This window comes from Anomaloglossus baeobatrachus, chromosome 3 (assembly GCF_048569485.1).
Source record: "Anomaloglossus baeobatrachus isolate aAnoBae1 chromosome 3, aAnoBae1.hap1, whole genome shotgun sequence".
In the NCBI taxonomy this organism is placed as follows: domain Eukaryota; kingdom Metazoa; phylum Chordata; class Amphibia; order Anura; family Aromobatidae; genus Anomaloglossus; species Anomaloglossus baeobatrachus.
This window is the reverse complement of record NC_134355.1, coordinates 133,226,209-133,242,309: the sequence shown is the minus strand read 5'-3', so window position 1 is coordinate 133,242,309 and position 16,101 is coordinate 133,226,209. Positions and strand designations below refer to the sequence as shown.

The 16,101-nt window shown below is 41.1% G+C and overlaps 1 protein-coding gene across 5 annotated transcripts in view; it reads right to left on the bottom strand.

Moving 5' to 3' along the window:
- Positions 1-626: 626 nt before the first annotated feature.
- Positions 627-16,101, bottom strand: part of MAP4K3 (mitogen-activated protein kinase kinase kinase kinase 3) — a 345,207-nt gene continuing 329,732 nt past the window's right edge. For all 5 annotated transcript variants that reach the window (XM_075339445.1, XM_075339446.1, XM_075339447.1 and 2 more), the window contains 7 exons: positions 14,196-14,299; positions 7,436-7,607; positions 7,277-7,345; positions 7,106-7,198; positions 6,523-6,593; positions 4,731-4,786; positions 627-2,738 (listed from right to left, as the gene is read on the bottom strand). In XM_075339445.1, the coding sequence (XP_075195560.1) occupies positions 2,651-2,738; positions 4,731-4,786; positions 6,523-6,593; positions 7,106-7,198; positions 7,277-7,345; positions 7,436-7,607; positions 14,196-14,299 (653 nt within the window). In that variant the 3' untranslated portion in view covers positions 627-2,650. The remainder of the gene's footprint in view (positions 2,739-4,730; positions 4,787-6,522; positions 6,594-7,105; positions 7,199-7,276; positions 7,346-7,435; positions 7,608-14,195; positions 14,300-16,101) is intronic.

Sequence of the window (16,101 nt, the reverse complement as noted above, 5' to 3'; positions counted from 1 at the left end):
GTTCAATCGCCGGCCTCATGGTTCTTGTAGTTCGCCGGTACAGGATGTGTATTGGGTAACAATTGCGACAATGGAGGAACTTCTGCTGTCAGCCGCTACTCAAAGGCAGCGCACTGGCCAATCAGAGGCAAGCGGCTCGGGCCTTTGACATCAGCATGCTGGCAGTGGAAGTTCCTTTATCGTCGCAATGGTTACCAGATTCACATCCTGTACCGGCGAACTACAAGAACCAGGAGGCCGGCGATGGAATGGAAGGTAAAGTGAGTATAATATGTGTGTGTGTGTGTGTTTTTGTGTGTGTGGAATGGCACAATAGGGGACCAGGATGGGACATTGAACAAGTTGTGGAAGGAATTGTCTGAGCTTACGTTATTTCCTATGGGAAATTTTGCTTTTCTAGACTGGTAACTTGGTTTACAAGCACACTCCCAGAACGGATTGTTTCTCATAAACCAAGGTTCCACTGTATATCAATCTGCTCAGCTCATCCTGCTCTAGAACATGATGCCTGCAGATTGGATTGCATTTTCAACGGTGACAGGTTCTCTTTAAGTGCACAGATGAAAATATGTAATAATAATAACATGTAACAGTTATTTAAGGATGTAAAAAAAACACCAACTAAAAGTTATTAAAAAAATCTTGTTTATTTTACAGTATATACAATCATCAATTTATCCAAAAGCACTGCCTTATCAAGAATGTACACCATAGGCCATCTACACAGTTCTTTTTATTAGTGTTTTGCGCATGAAAATTAGCAGGAAAAGAAGAAAATGCAAAACTGTGCATTGGGGTAAAACATTAAAGTGGCACATTAGCAGTCATTGCTCTGAGATCCGGCAGTAGGAGGATCATCGATCCGTGATCCATCGCACTGGACGAGCAGTGGTACATGATTAAATCATGCAGCTATGTTACAGGCCGATATCAATAAGGTGCATTAATATAAATGATGGAATAAAGGGCCGATAAGTCTATTAAATAATATTTATCTAAATGATCAATTCATGTAGAGATGCCACTGCTTAGGGGTTGGCAAAAAGACAAAATAAAAAAAATCAAAATCAAATGCACAGCTGCTGGATGCGCAGTCTCCTTTAGTCTATTTGCATGAGGTAGTAACTAAATTATTTTGGCCACAAGTTCACAAGCATCCTAAAGGATGAAAATAAGGCAAAACGAAAAGTAAAATCTAGATCGTTTCTTACAAAGTGGAATGTTAGAGGTGATCAGTCCGGATGAAATGTTGAGTATTTATCCAACTCTACAGCAGAACCATCTGCGTTTGGCTTTGTGAAGGACTTCTGTACAGAAAAACAAAGCATTCTGCATATATCAAAAGAAATATGGCTGATTCTATAGGTACAAACAGCATGGTCGCCTGAATCTATACATATGTATGACGGGTGGTGCAAGATTAAGGGGTATGATCACAACATTGTCATTTGTAGAAATACACTATTAATATTGCATTAAGAAACCCCATAGACCGCCAACTACCTATTCAGTTTTCCTTCCAAGCCGCTAGATTTTTCCCTGTCAGATGAAATAACTATACAAAAGATGTAATTTACTTGTAATAAATATATCACTACTGCCTCAATTGGCTGATCTCTTCCCTTTAATCATAAAACGTTCATGTATTAATAATTTGCTGTTCTGCATGCCAAAACAAATTAAAAATCTATTATCCAGGTAAACAGAATTTGCCACTTTGCAATATAAAAATAAAATAGAAAAGAAAATGCAAGCAAATAAGGTATAAATGGCAGAAGCCAACGCGTTTCACAGCAGTCACAGGGTAACTCTGTGGTGCAATGTGTCACATGACAATACTTTGTGCAAATTTAAACACCAGTGTAGTTGCATTAAAGTTAAGGATACCGTACGACGCTTACATCTTCTCTATAGATTACAGTATCTTTTTTTTTTTTTACTTACAAAAATTTATATTGGCATTACTAAATTACATGGAATAAAAATACAATAGTGTTAATAAACTTTTGTGTTTTGTTGTCCACTCTAGCTAGACGAGAAGAGATCTCAGAACATGGGGCTCGGACTAACTTTACATCTGTACAATTAAGACACTTGTACGTCATAAAAGTATCACTATCTACAGTAGGGTTCCAGGTAGGACTTCAGCAATGAGAAGTGACAGCCGCTGCAGTATGATGGAGATTTACCACTACCTGTGTGTGCAACGAGGAACACAACTGTGAATGCAGCACTTGTGTGGGAAGAAATGTGTCCATACCACAGAGAAGCGACATTTTCTTCATCACTGATTCATGCCACAATAAATTATTTGTAAATATATATATATATTATGTATATAAAATGATCATGTGTTGCTGCTGCTGCTTTGTTCTCAAGTTTCTTTGCAGGAACATATAACCCTGCGGTGTAAATCTTTCCCCACAATTCCAGTATCGGCAGCCGCGCAGTTTCTGCTTCACTGTACCGGAAACAATGTGGTACAGACAGAATCCATTGCCTTGACTGCTGCATCGACAGAATGGGAGTGCAGATGTGAAAACCTCACAATACTATCCGCATTGGTCTTCCAACCTCCTCATTGCCCTGTCGGTAGACCCTCTGGTAATAGTGTTCACTTGGCGACATGAGTTCTTTTTGCCATTGGTTTTCAGTAGCTGTTCTCATGTCCTGCGAGAATGTACAGGTTGCTGTTGGCTGTGGGGTTGTCGGTCGGTCTGCTTTCCAGAACAACAACTCTGCAAAAGAGACACAAGCAAAAAACGGAGTTAATCTCAAGAAGTATGTAGGGTGATGTAACCATGATGTAGCAGAAAGTGCTTACTGGCACTGAATATCTTTAAGGGAACCTGTCAGGTCCCATATACATTCTAACCTACAAGCAGGGTGATGTGTGGCCTAGTAACCCCTTCCTACCCATCCCTGTGTTGTAATATTGTGTAATATGAATGTATACATTTTTTATTACTTACATCTTCCCTATGTAAATGATCAGAGGCTCCAGCCCCCTGGGCGTCGCATCGCCCAGTGGGTGTTTGTATGCTTTCCGTGGTATCAAGCCCCTGTGGGTGTGATTCCATGGATTTACATGAGCGACGTCACCGTCAGCTCCTTGAGATCCCGTGTGTGCACGCTTGCCATTCCCGCAGCCTTGTTATCCGGGTGCTTGCTTGATGGCTTCAGACGCGCATTGCGCATGCTCAGAAGACTCCTGTGCAGAGAACGTCTGAAGCCGGCAAGTAAACACCCAGATAACAAGGCTGTGAGAATGGCGGGATCACGCGCGGGATCAGGAAGCTGCCGGTGACGTCGCCACATGGGCGTGATACCACGTAAAGCATGCAAACACCAACGGAGCAAAGCGACGCCCAGGGGCCTAGAGCCTCTGATCATTTACATAGGGAACATGTAAATAATAAAACTTTTTTTATACATTCATATCACACAATATTACAACACAATGATAGGTAGGAAGGGGTTACTAGGCCACACATCACCCTGCTTGTAGGTCAGAATGCATATTTCCCTTTAAAGGGGTTAGGTCAAGTTTGTAAGTTCTCGTATCTACAACATTGGATATAGCTTTCAAATCATGATAATAGTCATTTCTATTCCGCCAACATATTCCACAGCACTTTACAATTCAAAGATCGCTAGAGATCTGGCCGCTGGGAGCTTTGAGTGAACATGCACACCTCCACACATGAATGAATGAATGAAGGGAATATGCAAATGTTCTACCTCCACTCCATTCACATGGGGCTCTAAAAGAGCCCTTATTCTTGGGATAGTTGTGAGACTCAATGGTCTAACCTACAGCAATAAGGACGTTATCCCTTATCCTATGTATATGGATAACATTCAGACTTGGCACAACGCCTTTAAGATGTATCTCTGTATAGAGAATAAAATAAAGTGGGGTTTTCAACTAACATTGTTCTGTAAATAAAATCAACAAAACACTAAAGGTTCTCTCATTTTCTTGAACATTAGCAGGTTCATTTGTGTAATATATAGACCCCAGCTTACTTTAGGTGCACTTTTATGTATTTGCTTTGAAGTACCACAGGCTGGGTTCACATTGATTAAATTTCCAAAAATAATGAGTTCACAATGCTTAAAAAAATAATAAAAAAAACCAGGATAAAACAAAGTATGTGGCTTGTAACTGGCCTGGTGATGTCCAAGCACCATACCTGGATGAACTGCTCTACGCTTCTCCTAGACAGTGGGGAGAGGATTTCCACTGTTTGCCACATTGTGCATAAATAAGTAAATAATTGGCATGGGAATGACAGGTCTGTGCTGCTACAAAATACATCCTGTTTTTAAAGAACTCAAAAAAGGAGCTGCATCATCAGTTTTGATTTGTTGCTTTCGATCTTAATTGTAAACTTGGCCAAAATAAACCAGCGTCCGTCAACATCATGCCAAATCCCCGCGAGAACTGAGCCCGAGGCAAATGTCAGCACAGAAATTACTATATAAATTGCTGCAGGTAAACACTTTATACAACTGATTAAAATCACTATAAACTGATCATAAAAAATCCATAATCCCAGTCTTACTATGCAGTTGTACCATCTTTATTCATGACATGCAGTGTGTGTAATGATAAAGGCAGCGATTACTACACAGTCAATACTGATACAGTTCTGTTCTTGAAAACTAGAACGTGAGCCAAACTAATGTGGGCGCCAGTTACTCCAGTCTGACAGCTACACAATTACCTGTCAGATCCCAGCAGCCGGAATATCCGAGTGTTATCTGAGATTTCCTGCGTAATCTGTGAGAAGAACAACAGCATTTGTATTAATAACTTACAGAAAAGTTATTCACTCTTCCTTCACCATAAAACAGCTAACTAATGCTTCTTACTTCTTATATACTCAAATCAGAGAAAATTCAATGCTGAGTATTACCGTAATTTTTTGGACTAGAAGACATACTTTTTAACAAGAAAAGCTCCTGCTAAGAAGTGTGTGCGTCTTATGTCCCGGAGGCAGCTTCCTGTGACGGAGGAGAACACAGATACCACGTACCCCCTGATTACAGAGAGAACTGCCCTTTCTCCTCCTGCTACACACTGATCTGTGTGATTGGTTCACAGAAGGTGAGGAAGCTACCGGAACCTGAAAGGAGGCTGCAGGAACTGAGCAGCTGAAGGACCTTTCACCCCAGCAATTGCAGGATCTCTGACTGATCACATGATCTGAAAGGTCCTTCAATTAATCGAGTAGAAGGGCCTTCAGCTGCTCAGCTCCTGCAGCCTCCTTTCAGATCCTGATCAGCAACTACAAGATATAGTAATATATAGTAGAACTGTATGTAAGTGTAAATGTGCATGTAGCAGAGCTGTGTAAGTGTAAATGTGCATGTAGCAGAACTGTGTATGTAAGTTTAAACGTTAATGTAGCAGAACTGTGTATGTAAATGCAAATGTGCATGTAGCAGAACTGTGTAAGTGTAAATGTGCATGTAAGTGTAAATGTGCATGTAAGTGCAAATGTGTATGTAGCAGAGCTGTGTAAGTGTAAATGTGCATGTAAGTGTAAATGTGCATGTAGCAGAGCTGTGTAAGTGTAAATGTGCATGTAGCAGAGCTGTGTAAGTGTAAATGTGCATGTAGCAGAACCTTTGTATGTAAGTGTAAATGTGCATGTAGCAGAACTGTGTATGTAAGTTTAAACGTTAATGTAGCAGAACTGTGTATGTAAATGCAAATGTGCATGTAGCAGAGCTGTGTAAGTGTAAATGTGCATGTAAGTGTAAATGTGCATGTAAGTGCAAATGTGTATGTAGCAGAGCTGTGTAAGTGTAAATGTGCATGTAAGTGTAAATGTGCATGTAGCAGAGCTGTGTAAGTGTAAATGTGCATGTAGCAGAGCTGTGTAAGTGTAAATGTGCATGTAGCAGAACCTTTGTATGTAAGTGTAAATGTGCATGTAGCAGAACTGTGTATGTAAGTTTAAACGTTAATGTAGCAGAACTGTGTATGTAAATGCAAATGTGCATGTAGCAGAGCTGTGTAAGTGTAAATGTGCATGTAAGTCCAAATGTGTATGTAGCAGAGCTGTGTAAGTGTAAATGCGCATGTAAGTGTAAATGTGCATGTAGCAGAACTGTGTATGTAAGTGCAAATGTGCATGTAGCAGTGCTGTTTATGTAAGTGTAAATGTCCAAGTAGCTTAATATTCACTTTGGGTGCGGGGAACATTGAATATTCATTTTTTTTTAATAGTGGACACATGTGTTGGCCCCAGCCACCGGCTTTCTGCATCGGTGACCCTGGTTTTGCCACCTGTGACCAGCTCCATTGCTGCCCCTACCACCACAGTACATCCGGACTATAAGACGCAAAGTTTGGGGAAAAAATATTTGGGGGAAAAGAGTGTGTCTTATAGTTCGAATAATACGATATATGTAGAATATGACTGACACATCTATTCTTCAGCCATAATATTAATTATTGGTGGAACTGACCACACACATTTGCACTTTATGACATTCTTACGGCTTTACCTCATTTGATCGGAAGCTTCTTCCTTGCATACCATGTTTCCAAAAAGCAAGGACACTGTCTTGAAGGCAAACTAGAACAAAATATATAATGGCAATAATTGCACAATTAAAATGATATTTTTTTTTAAGTAAAAATAAAAAAACAAAACTAAAGCAATTCCTTCCATCTAATATTTCAGTGCCTACATTGCAGAGTATTGATCGTTGGCAGCATGGGTGAGGAGAAAACATATCCACCAACGCTGCCAACAAAATAGTGCAATCATTATTACACCTGAAAACCTCTGACTACAGCAGCTAGTAAGTATCACTGCCGTAAAATGTGCTCAGCGGGAACATGGAGTGGTGCGGTCAGTCATAGCAGAGCAATGCCAGGACATCTTCCTTTCTATGCATTGTATTAGACTGTGTGTGATGACACTACATAGAGGTCAGTGGTATGCGACAAGGTTTTGTCACTGTCCTTTTCTTTGGTAATGGGATGCTTATGGCAACTAAGGAGTATGGTCAGATGACGCTATAAAGACACAGTGAAACCCGGAGGCACATGAAATAGCAGTATTGAAAGTAACATGGCACTTACCTATAGACTCAATCTGAAAGTCAAATGTCAGCTCTGAAGACAACTTGCGGCTGGATTTTAACCTTCCTTGAAGATTCACTATTTTTATACAGCCTTAAAAGATAAAAAGATAAGTCGTTATGTAACTGCATATAGAACCAACTATAGCCCCGTGCAGCTTTGTAGACTTACGATCCAGGCACACTAGAATGGTGTCTCTCTCTAACTGCGTCACATGGACGATATCGGTCTGCGGGGTGTCTGTAGGGGACAGGAGCGAGAGCAGTTCAGAGTCACACGGACACCGTAAGCTTAAAGAGGAAACCATGAATATAATATTCAATTACTCACCTGTTTCTGTAAACCAAGAAGACGTTGAGTTGGGATTTACCGTCTCAAACCGTACAACCTGGTTGAAGTCTGTGCCCTTGCTGACGCTCACACATACTAAGGGGTATTCCTGTTCAGGCACCACCAGCATCTCCAACATCATGAGTGGGCACGGTAATGGGAAATCTATGTGCTTGGTGAAAAAGGACAAGAGACGTAAGAATACACTGACAAAAATCATTCACTGGCTGAGCATAGCAATCATCACATATTAGGGTCCTGGTACTTATCTGGTCAATTATTCTGGGTCAAATTAGCAGACACTATGTGAGTTGATAACCATATATTAGAAGAAAATACCAAAAGTTTTTTTTGTTTTTAAATCTTACAACTACCAGGTTACATACCACTGAATGAGCCAAAACTAATATCCAGTATTATTCTTACAAACCCCCCCCCCCCCCCAAAATTATAATCAATATTTATCACAATAAGAATCTTTATTAATGGCAACATAGTTAAAAAACATGAAGCACACAAAATACATTAAAATCATAAAAACATGGGGCATGGAGAGCAGGTGATACTCATAGTTCAGTCTCATAAATTACATGTAAGGTCAAAAATAATTTAAATAGGGGAATATATAAATACACACATTTGGGATAAAAAAAATTGAGTATTTTTTATTAATAGTATTCATACAGGTGGATGAAATGGTGATTAAAATCCACTTGTTAATATCAAATATACTGGTACAATACCCATATATAACACATAGCTGCATGTGCCAAAGCATCCAAACTTATTTATAAAAACAACCCCATAGAAAATCACAAACACTATAATATACACAGACCTAATGACATGTTTGACCAGAGTATGACCCTGCTCCCCCGCCACACTTCCTGAGGAAGCTTTTGCGAAACGTGCGTTGGAGTGCGTGGTGAGGGAGCAGGATCATATTCTGGTCAAACATGTAATAAGGTCTGTGTATACAGTCATATGAAAAAGTTTGGGCACCCCTATTAATGTTAAACTTTTTTCTTTATAACAATTTGTGTTTTTGCAACAGCTATTTCAGTTTCATATCTAATAACTGATGGACTGAGTAATATTTCTGGATTGAAATGAGGTTTATTGTACTAACAGAAAATGTGCAATCCGCATTTAAACAAAATTTGACTGGTGCAAAAGTATGGGCACCCTTATCAATTTCTTGATTTGAACACTCCTAACTACTTTTTACTGACTTACTAAACCACTAAATTGGTTTTGTAACCTCAGCTTGAGCTTTGAACTTCATAGGCAGGTGTATCCAATCATGAGAAAAGGTATTTAAGGTGGCCACTTGCAAGTTGTTCTCCTATTTGAATCTCCTATGAAGAGTGGCATCATGGGCTCCTCAAAACAACTCTCAAATGATCTGAAAACAAAGATTATTCAACATAGTTGTTCAGGGGAAGGATACAAAAAGTTGTCTCAGAGATTTAAACTGTCAGTTTCCACTGTTAGGAACATAGTAAGGAAATGGAAAAACACAGGTACAGTTCTTGTTAAGCCCAGAAGTGGCAGGCCAAGAAAAATATCAGAAAGGCAGAGAAGAAGAATGGTGAGAACAGTGAAGGACAATCCACAGATCACCTCCAAAGACCTGCAGCATCATGTTGCTGCAGATGGTGTCAATGTGCATTGGTCAACAATACAGCGCACGTTGCACAAGGAGAAGCTGTATGGGAGAGTGATGCGAAAGAAGCCGTTTCTGCAAGCACGCCACAAACAGAGTCGCCTGAGGTATGCAAAAGCACATTTGGACAAGCCAGTTACATTTTGGAAGAAGGTCCTGTGGACTGATGAAACAAAGATTGAGTTGTTTGGTCATACAAAATGGCGTTATGCATGGAGGCAAAAAACCACGGCATTCCAAGAAAAGCACTTGCTACCCACAGTATAATTTGGTGGAGGTTCCATCATGCTTTGGGGCTGTGTGGCCAATGCCGGCACCGGGAATCTTGTTAAGGTTGAGGGTCGCATGGATTCAACTCAGTATCAGCAGATTCTTGACAATAATGTGCAAGAATCAGTGACGAAGTTGAAGTTACGCAGGGGATGGATATTGCAGCAAGACAATGATCCAAAACACCGCTCCAAATCTACTCAGGCATTCATGCAGAGGAACAATTACAATGTTTTGGAATGGCCATCCCAGTCCCCAGACCTGAATATCATTGAAAATCTGTGGGATGATTTGAAGCGGCTGTCCATGCTCGGCGACCATCAAACTTAACTGAACTGGAATTGTTTTGTAAACAGTAATGGTCAAATATACCTTCATCCAGGATCCAGGAACTCATTAAAAACTACAGGAAGCGACTAGAGGCTGTTATTTTTGCAAAAGGAGGATCTACAAAATATTAATGTCACTTATATGTTGAGGTGCCCATACTTTTACACCGGTCAAATTTTGTTTAAATGCGGTTTGCACATTTTCTGTTAGTACAATAAACCTCATTTCAATCCAGAAAGATTACTCAGTCCATCAGTTATTAGATATATGAAACTGAAATACCTGTTGCAAAAACCCAAATTGTTATAAAAAAAAAGGTTAACATTAATAGGGGTGCCCAAACTTTTTCATATGACTGTATTAGAGTGTTTGTGATTTTCTATGGGTTTTTTTTTATCCCCCCCATTTAAATTATTTTTGACCTTACATGTAATTTATAAGACTGAACTTTGAGTATCACCTGCTCTCTATGCCCAATGTTTTTAATGTCTTTTGTATGATTCATGTATTTTAACTATGTTGCCATCAATAAAGATTCTTATTGTGATAAATCTTGGTTATTATTTTTGCTTTTTGGTAAGAATAATACTGGGATATTAGTTTTGGTTAATTATGTGAGCTGACCCTGATGTAGCAGTAACACAAAATTCTCAGCTCTGCACTTTCGTACATTTTCCCATTCCTCAATCACCTTCAGATTTTGGATAATGACATTGAAGGTGCTTTGTTCTGCTTTGAGGTTTCCATTCGTGGTTTTTGAATAAACGTATTCCTACACATAGATATTCCATTATCAGAATACAGACATTGTAGCAGCTTGTATTCTGTGATTACCCTGCACAACTACTACTATTGGTTGCGAAAATAAGACTGTGACAGCCATTATCTAATATGAGCTACCATATATACAGTGCCTACAAGTAGTATTCAACCCCCTGCAGATTTAGCAGGTTTGATAAGATGCAAATAAGTTAGAGCCTGAAAACTTCAAACAAGAGCAGGATTTATTAACAGATGCATAAATCTTACAAACCAACAAGTTATGTTGCTCAGTTAAATTTTAATACATTTTCAACATAAAAATGTGGGTCAATTATTATTCAACCCCTAGGTTTAATATTTTGTGGAATAACCCTTGTTTGCAATTACAGCTAATAATCGTCTTTTATAAGACCTGATCAGGCCGGCACAGGTCTCTGGAGTTATCTTGGCCCACTCCTCCATGCAGATCTTCTCCAAGTTATCTAGGTTCTTTGGGTGTCTCATGTGGACTTTAATCTTGAGCTCCTTCCACAAGTTTTCAATTGGGTTAAGGTCAGGAGACTGACTAGGCCACTGCAACAAATTGATTTTTTCCCTCTTTAACCAGGCCTTGGTTTTCTTGGCTGTGTGCTTTGGGTCGTTGTCTTGTTGGAACATGAAATGAAGACCCATCTTAAGATCCTTGATGGAGGAGCGGAGGTTCTTGGCCAAAATCTCCAGATAGGCCGTGCTATCCATCTTCCCATGGATGCGGACCAGATGGCCAGGCCCCTTGGCTGAGAAAGAGCCCCACAGCATGATGCTGCCACCACCATGCTTGACTGTAGGGATGGTATTCTTGGGGTCGTATGCAGTGCCATCCAGTCTCCAAAAGTCACGTTTGTGGTTGGCACCAAAGATCTCGATCTTGGTCTCATCAGACCAGAAAACCTTGAACCAGTCTGTTTCAGAGTCCTCCAAGTGATCATCAGCAAACTGTAGACGAGCCTTGACATGACGCTTTGAAAGTAAAGGTACCTTACGGGCTCGTCTGGAACGGAGACCATTGCGGTGGAGTACGTTACTTATGGTATTGACTGAAACCAATGTCCCCACTGCCATGAGATCTTCCCGGAGCTCCTTCCTTGTTGTCCTTGGGTTAGCCTTGACTCTTTGGACAAGCCTGGCCTCGGCACGGGTGGAAACTTTCAAAGGCTGTCCAGGCCGTGGAAGGCTAACAGTAGTTCCATAAGCCTTCCACTTCCGGATGATGCTCCCAACAGTGGAGACAGGTAGGCCCAACTCCTTGGAAAGGGTTTTGTACCCCTTGCCAGCCTTGTGACCCTCCTCGATCTTGTCTCTGATGGCCTTGGAATGCTCCTTTGTCTTTCCCATGTTGACCAAGTATGAGTGCTGTTCACAAGTTTGGGGAGGGTCTTAATTAGTCAGAAAATGCTGGAAAAAGAGATAATTAATCCAAACATGTGAAGCTCATTGTTCTTTGTGCCTGAAATACTTCTTAATACTTTAGGGGAACCAAACAGAATTCTGGTGGTTTGAGGGGTTGAATAATAAATGACCCTCTGAATAAACTTTTCTCAATTTAAAAAAAAAAAAAAAAAGAAATAACATTCTTTTTTGCTGCAGTGCATTTCACACTTCCAGGCTGATCTACAGTCCAAATGTCACAATGCCAAGTTAATTCCGAATGTGTAACCCTGCTAAATCTGCAGGGGGTTGAATACTACTTGTAGGCACTGTATATATATACACAATCCGCTAGTATAGAATTTCCTTTTCCTATATACCTTTCCCCGAGTGTTCACTTACAACAATCATTAGGATATGTAAGCTGTGACTACACTTGTTGGTTTTCTTGTGAATTCTAAAACTTTTTTTTTAAAACTCAAAAAATGAAGTTAAATTCTGTTAGAAAATATTTTTATATTTTGCAACCATTATTTAACGTCAGCGTTTTCTCTCAATCTTTTTAAGCACGAGTCAACATCTATCATCCACAGACAGAAAATTCCACAACCCACTGACTTGTCACCAACATCCAGGAATTTATAAACCAAGTGACTGAGCCATGAATTTCTGCTATTTCCCAAGGAAGCGATAAAAACCGAGGAAGCCTCACGATATAAGAAGGAAAAAGATCATCTCAGCAATTATAAAATAAATAGCGGCTCACTGAGAAGTGGAATAGTATAAACACAGAAGTGTTTGGTATGAAGAATCACATTGTATGAAAACCATGTAACAATCAGACATAGAAAACCTATTCCCTCTCACTGTATATTCCAAGTTTTATATGTTATTTAATCTGTTAAAAAACTAATCACTAGGTTTTTGCTTCCCATTTGTGTCAGTTACTGGGCTGCTTGCTGCAGTTTGGATAAAATCACTGTTTTATCTGCTGCAGATCTATCAGTTCCCTGAATGCTGAGCTGTGTATAACCCCACCCCCACCCCCAATTGGCAGCTTTCTGTGTACACTGTACATAGGCAGAAAGCTGCTGATCAGTGTTGGGGGTGGCGTTTTACCAAGCTCATGACTATGGAGGACTACATGGCAGCAGCTTTGCTAGTCCTCTAAAGATAATTCCCTGTTGATAACAGTGATTTTATCAAAACGACAGCAAGCAGCCCAGTAAGTGACATATCGATGGAAAAGGGATAGGTCTCTACATTATTCTATTGTCAGATAAGGTGGCACAAAACTGGTGGCAGATCGCCTTTAAGAGTGCTTTCACACACTATTTTCATGACTGTTTTATATTCAGTTTTTGAGCTAAAGCTGATTCAAAAGCAATGTGAAATATAAAGGAAACACCTTCCCTTCTCATTTCTACTAGATCGGCTTTTGACAAAACAACTCCACCAAAACCTGGAGTGCCATTATTACCAAAAAGCAGTGTGTGTAATCCGATCTAAAGAGGTTTTCAAGGATCAGTAAACTTTAGGCTAAAGGTAGTAAATAGCATAAAATACTAAAAGAAGCACTGCTTACCTGATAAATCTGCTGCTACAGTGCCCTCCTAAGTCCTCTTTCACACATCAGTTTTTTGCCATCAGTCACAATCCGTTTTCTAGACGGATCGATGGATCCAACGCAGATTGTGGCTAAACCGATGCGACAGATCAGTTTTTTAACGCATCCGACTAGCCGGGGGCTAAATAATAATTGGAGCATGCTCAGTTTAAAAAAAACAGAATCCGTTGCCGGATTCCGTCATTTGACGGATTACGTCGGATCCTGCGCCCATAGGCTTCCATTCTACCAAACGACGAACGGCGACATTTTTTTTTGCCGTACACAAAAAACGCTACTGTGGCCGTCGTCTCCGTCATTTTTTGATGGATCCGTCAAACAACGGATGAAACGTGTCAATCTGTTGCTAATAGAAGTCGATGAGAAAGATAACGGATCCAGCGGCATCAGTCGCCGGATCTGTTCTTTTTCAAAATTCGACGGATTGTGACTGATGGCAGAAACTGCCATGTGAAAGGGGCCTTAGTCTGCAATGCCGTCTACCCACATGACTGCTGCTGCCTCAGTGGTGCAGGCGAGACCACTAAAGAAAAGCAAAGCAAAAGGGAGGATCAGAGAGTGGCGCTGACCTAGCAGGGGATTTATTAGGTAAGCAAAGGTTCTTTTGGTATTTTATGTCATTTTCTACCTTTAGGATATTATTGTTGATCCTGGAAGTGACTTGGAGTAAAAAGTTATAATAATATAAGTCCACATACCTTAATGAGCATGAATTTCTGCATTTGTTCCACCCACTCTAAGAGTATAATGCTGGACTGGAGGGCTCCACATAGATATTTATGGCTTGTATATGGATTCCTCACTAGAAACATGAAATTATATAGAACATTTATGCATGTGAATCCGTCATTGCTTACATTATTCTGTAGCATATTTGTCATTGTTACATACACTTTTGTCCACAGCTGAATATCTCGCACAATGATCATATGAATATGGAGCAGGTAATCCCTTAGGTTTTAGCGAAGGCTTTGAACAAGGTTGTGTGGTTCATGGCGGAGGAAATTGTGTCCATTCAGCCACAAAACCATTAGTTATGTCAGGCACTGATGATGATTGACGGTGTTACTGGTTTTGTGTGGTCGTGTTTTGCTATTATGGTTGTGTTTGCCAGTTATCTGTTGGACTAAATGGGTTTAGTGGTTTGTAGTGTAACGAAGATAGAGGTTTTGTTTATGTTTTCAGCGCTCCCTTTCCTAGTACTCTTTACTAGTGATGAGCGAGCATGCTTGTAACTACTCGGTACTCGCACGAGTATCACTGTACTCGGGCTGCTCGGCGGGTACCGAGTAATTTTGCAATACTCGTGCTTTACTCGTGGTCTTCATCCCTGCATGTTGGCGCTCTTTTGAGAGCCAGCCCTCATGCAGGGATTGGCTGGCAGACCACTGCAATGCCACAGCCCTGTTAGTTGTGGAATTGCAGTGATTGGCTGGCCTGCACAGCGTGACCGAGCCTTTATACCGGCCGGCGCGCTGTGCTCTGTACACAGCCATCTCATATTCCCTGCTTTCCACGCCCACAGGCGCCTATGATTGGTTGCAGTGAGACACGCCCCCACGCTGAGTGACAGGTGTCACACTGCACCCAATCACAGCAGCCGGTGGGCGTGTCTATACTGTGCAGTAAAATAAATAAATAAATAATTAAAAAAACGGCGTGCGGTTCCCCCCAATTTTAATACCAGCCAGATAAAGCCATACAGCTGAAGGCTGGTATTCTCAGGATGGGGAGCCCCACGTTATGGGGAGCCCCCCACCCTAACAATATCAGTCAGCAGCCGCCCAGAATTGCCGCATACATTATATGCGACAATTCTGGGGCTGTACCCGGCTCTTCCCGATTTACCCTGGTGCGTTGGCAAATCGGGGTAATAAGGAGTTATTGGAAGCCCATAGCTGCCACTAAATCCTAGATTAATCATGTCAGGCGTCTATGAGACACCCTCCATGATTAATCTGTAAGTTACAGTAAATAAACACACACACCCGAAAAAATCCTTTATTAGAAATAAAAACACACACATATACCCTGGTTCACCACTTTAATCAGCCCGAAAAAGCCCTCCTTGTCCGGCGTAATCCAGGATGATCCAGCGTCGCATCCAGCGCTGCTGCATGGAGGTGACCGGAGCTGCAGCAGACACAGCCGCTCCGGTCACCTCCACACAGCAAATGAACACAGCCGCGCGATCAGCTGCTGTCACTGAGGTTACCCGCTGTCACCGCTGCATCCACCGGTGGCCGCGGGTAACCTCAGTGACAGCAGCTGATCGCGCGGCTGTGTTCATTTGCTGTGTGGAGGTGACCGGAGCGGCTGTGTGTGCTGCGGCTCCGGTCACCTCCATGCAGCAGCGCTGGATGCGACGCTGGATCATCCTGGATTACGCCGGACATGGAGGGCTTTTTCGGGCTGATTAAAGTGGTGAACCAGGGTATATGTGTGTGTTTTTATTTCTAATAAAGGATTTTTTCTGGTGTGTGTGTGTGTTTATTTACTGTAACTTACAGATTAATCATGGAGGGTGTCTCATAGACGCCTGACATGATTAATCTAGGACTTATTGGCAGCTATGGGCTGCCAATAACTCCTTATTACCCCGAT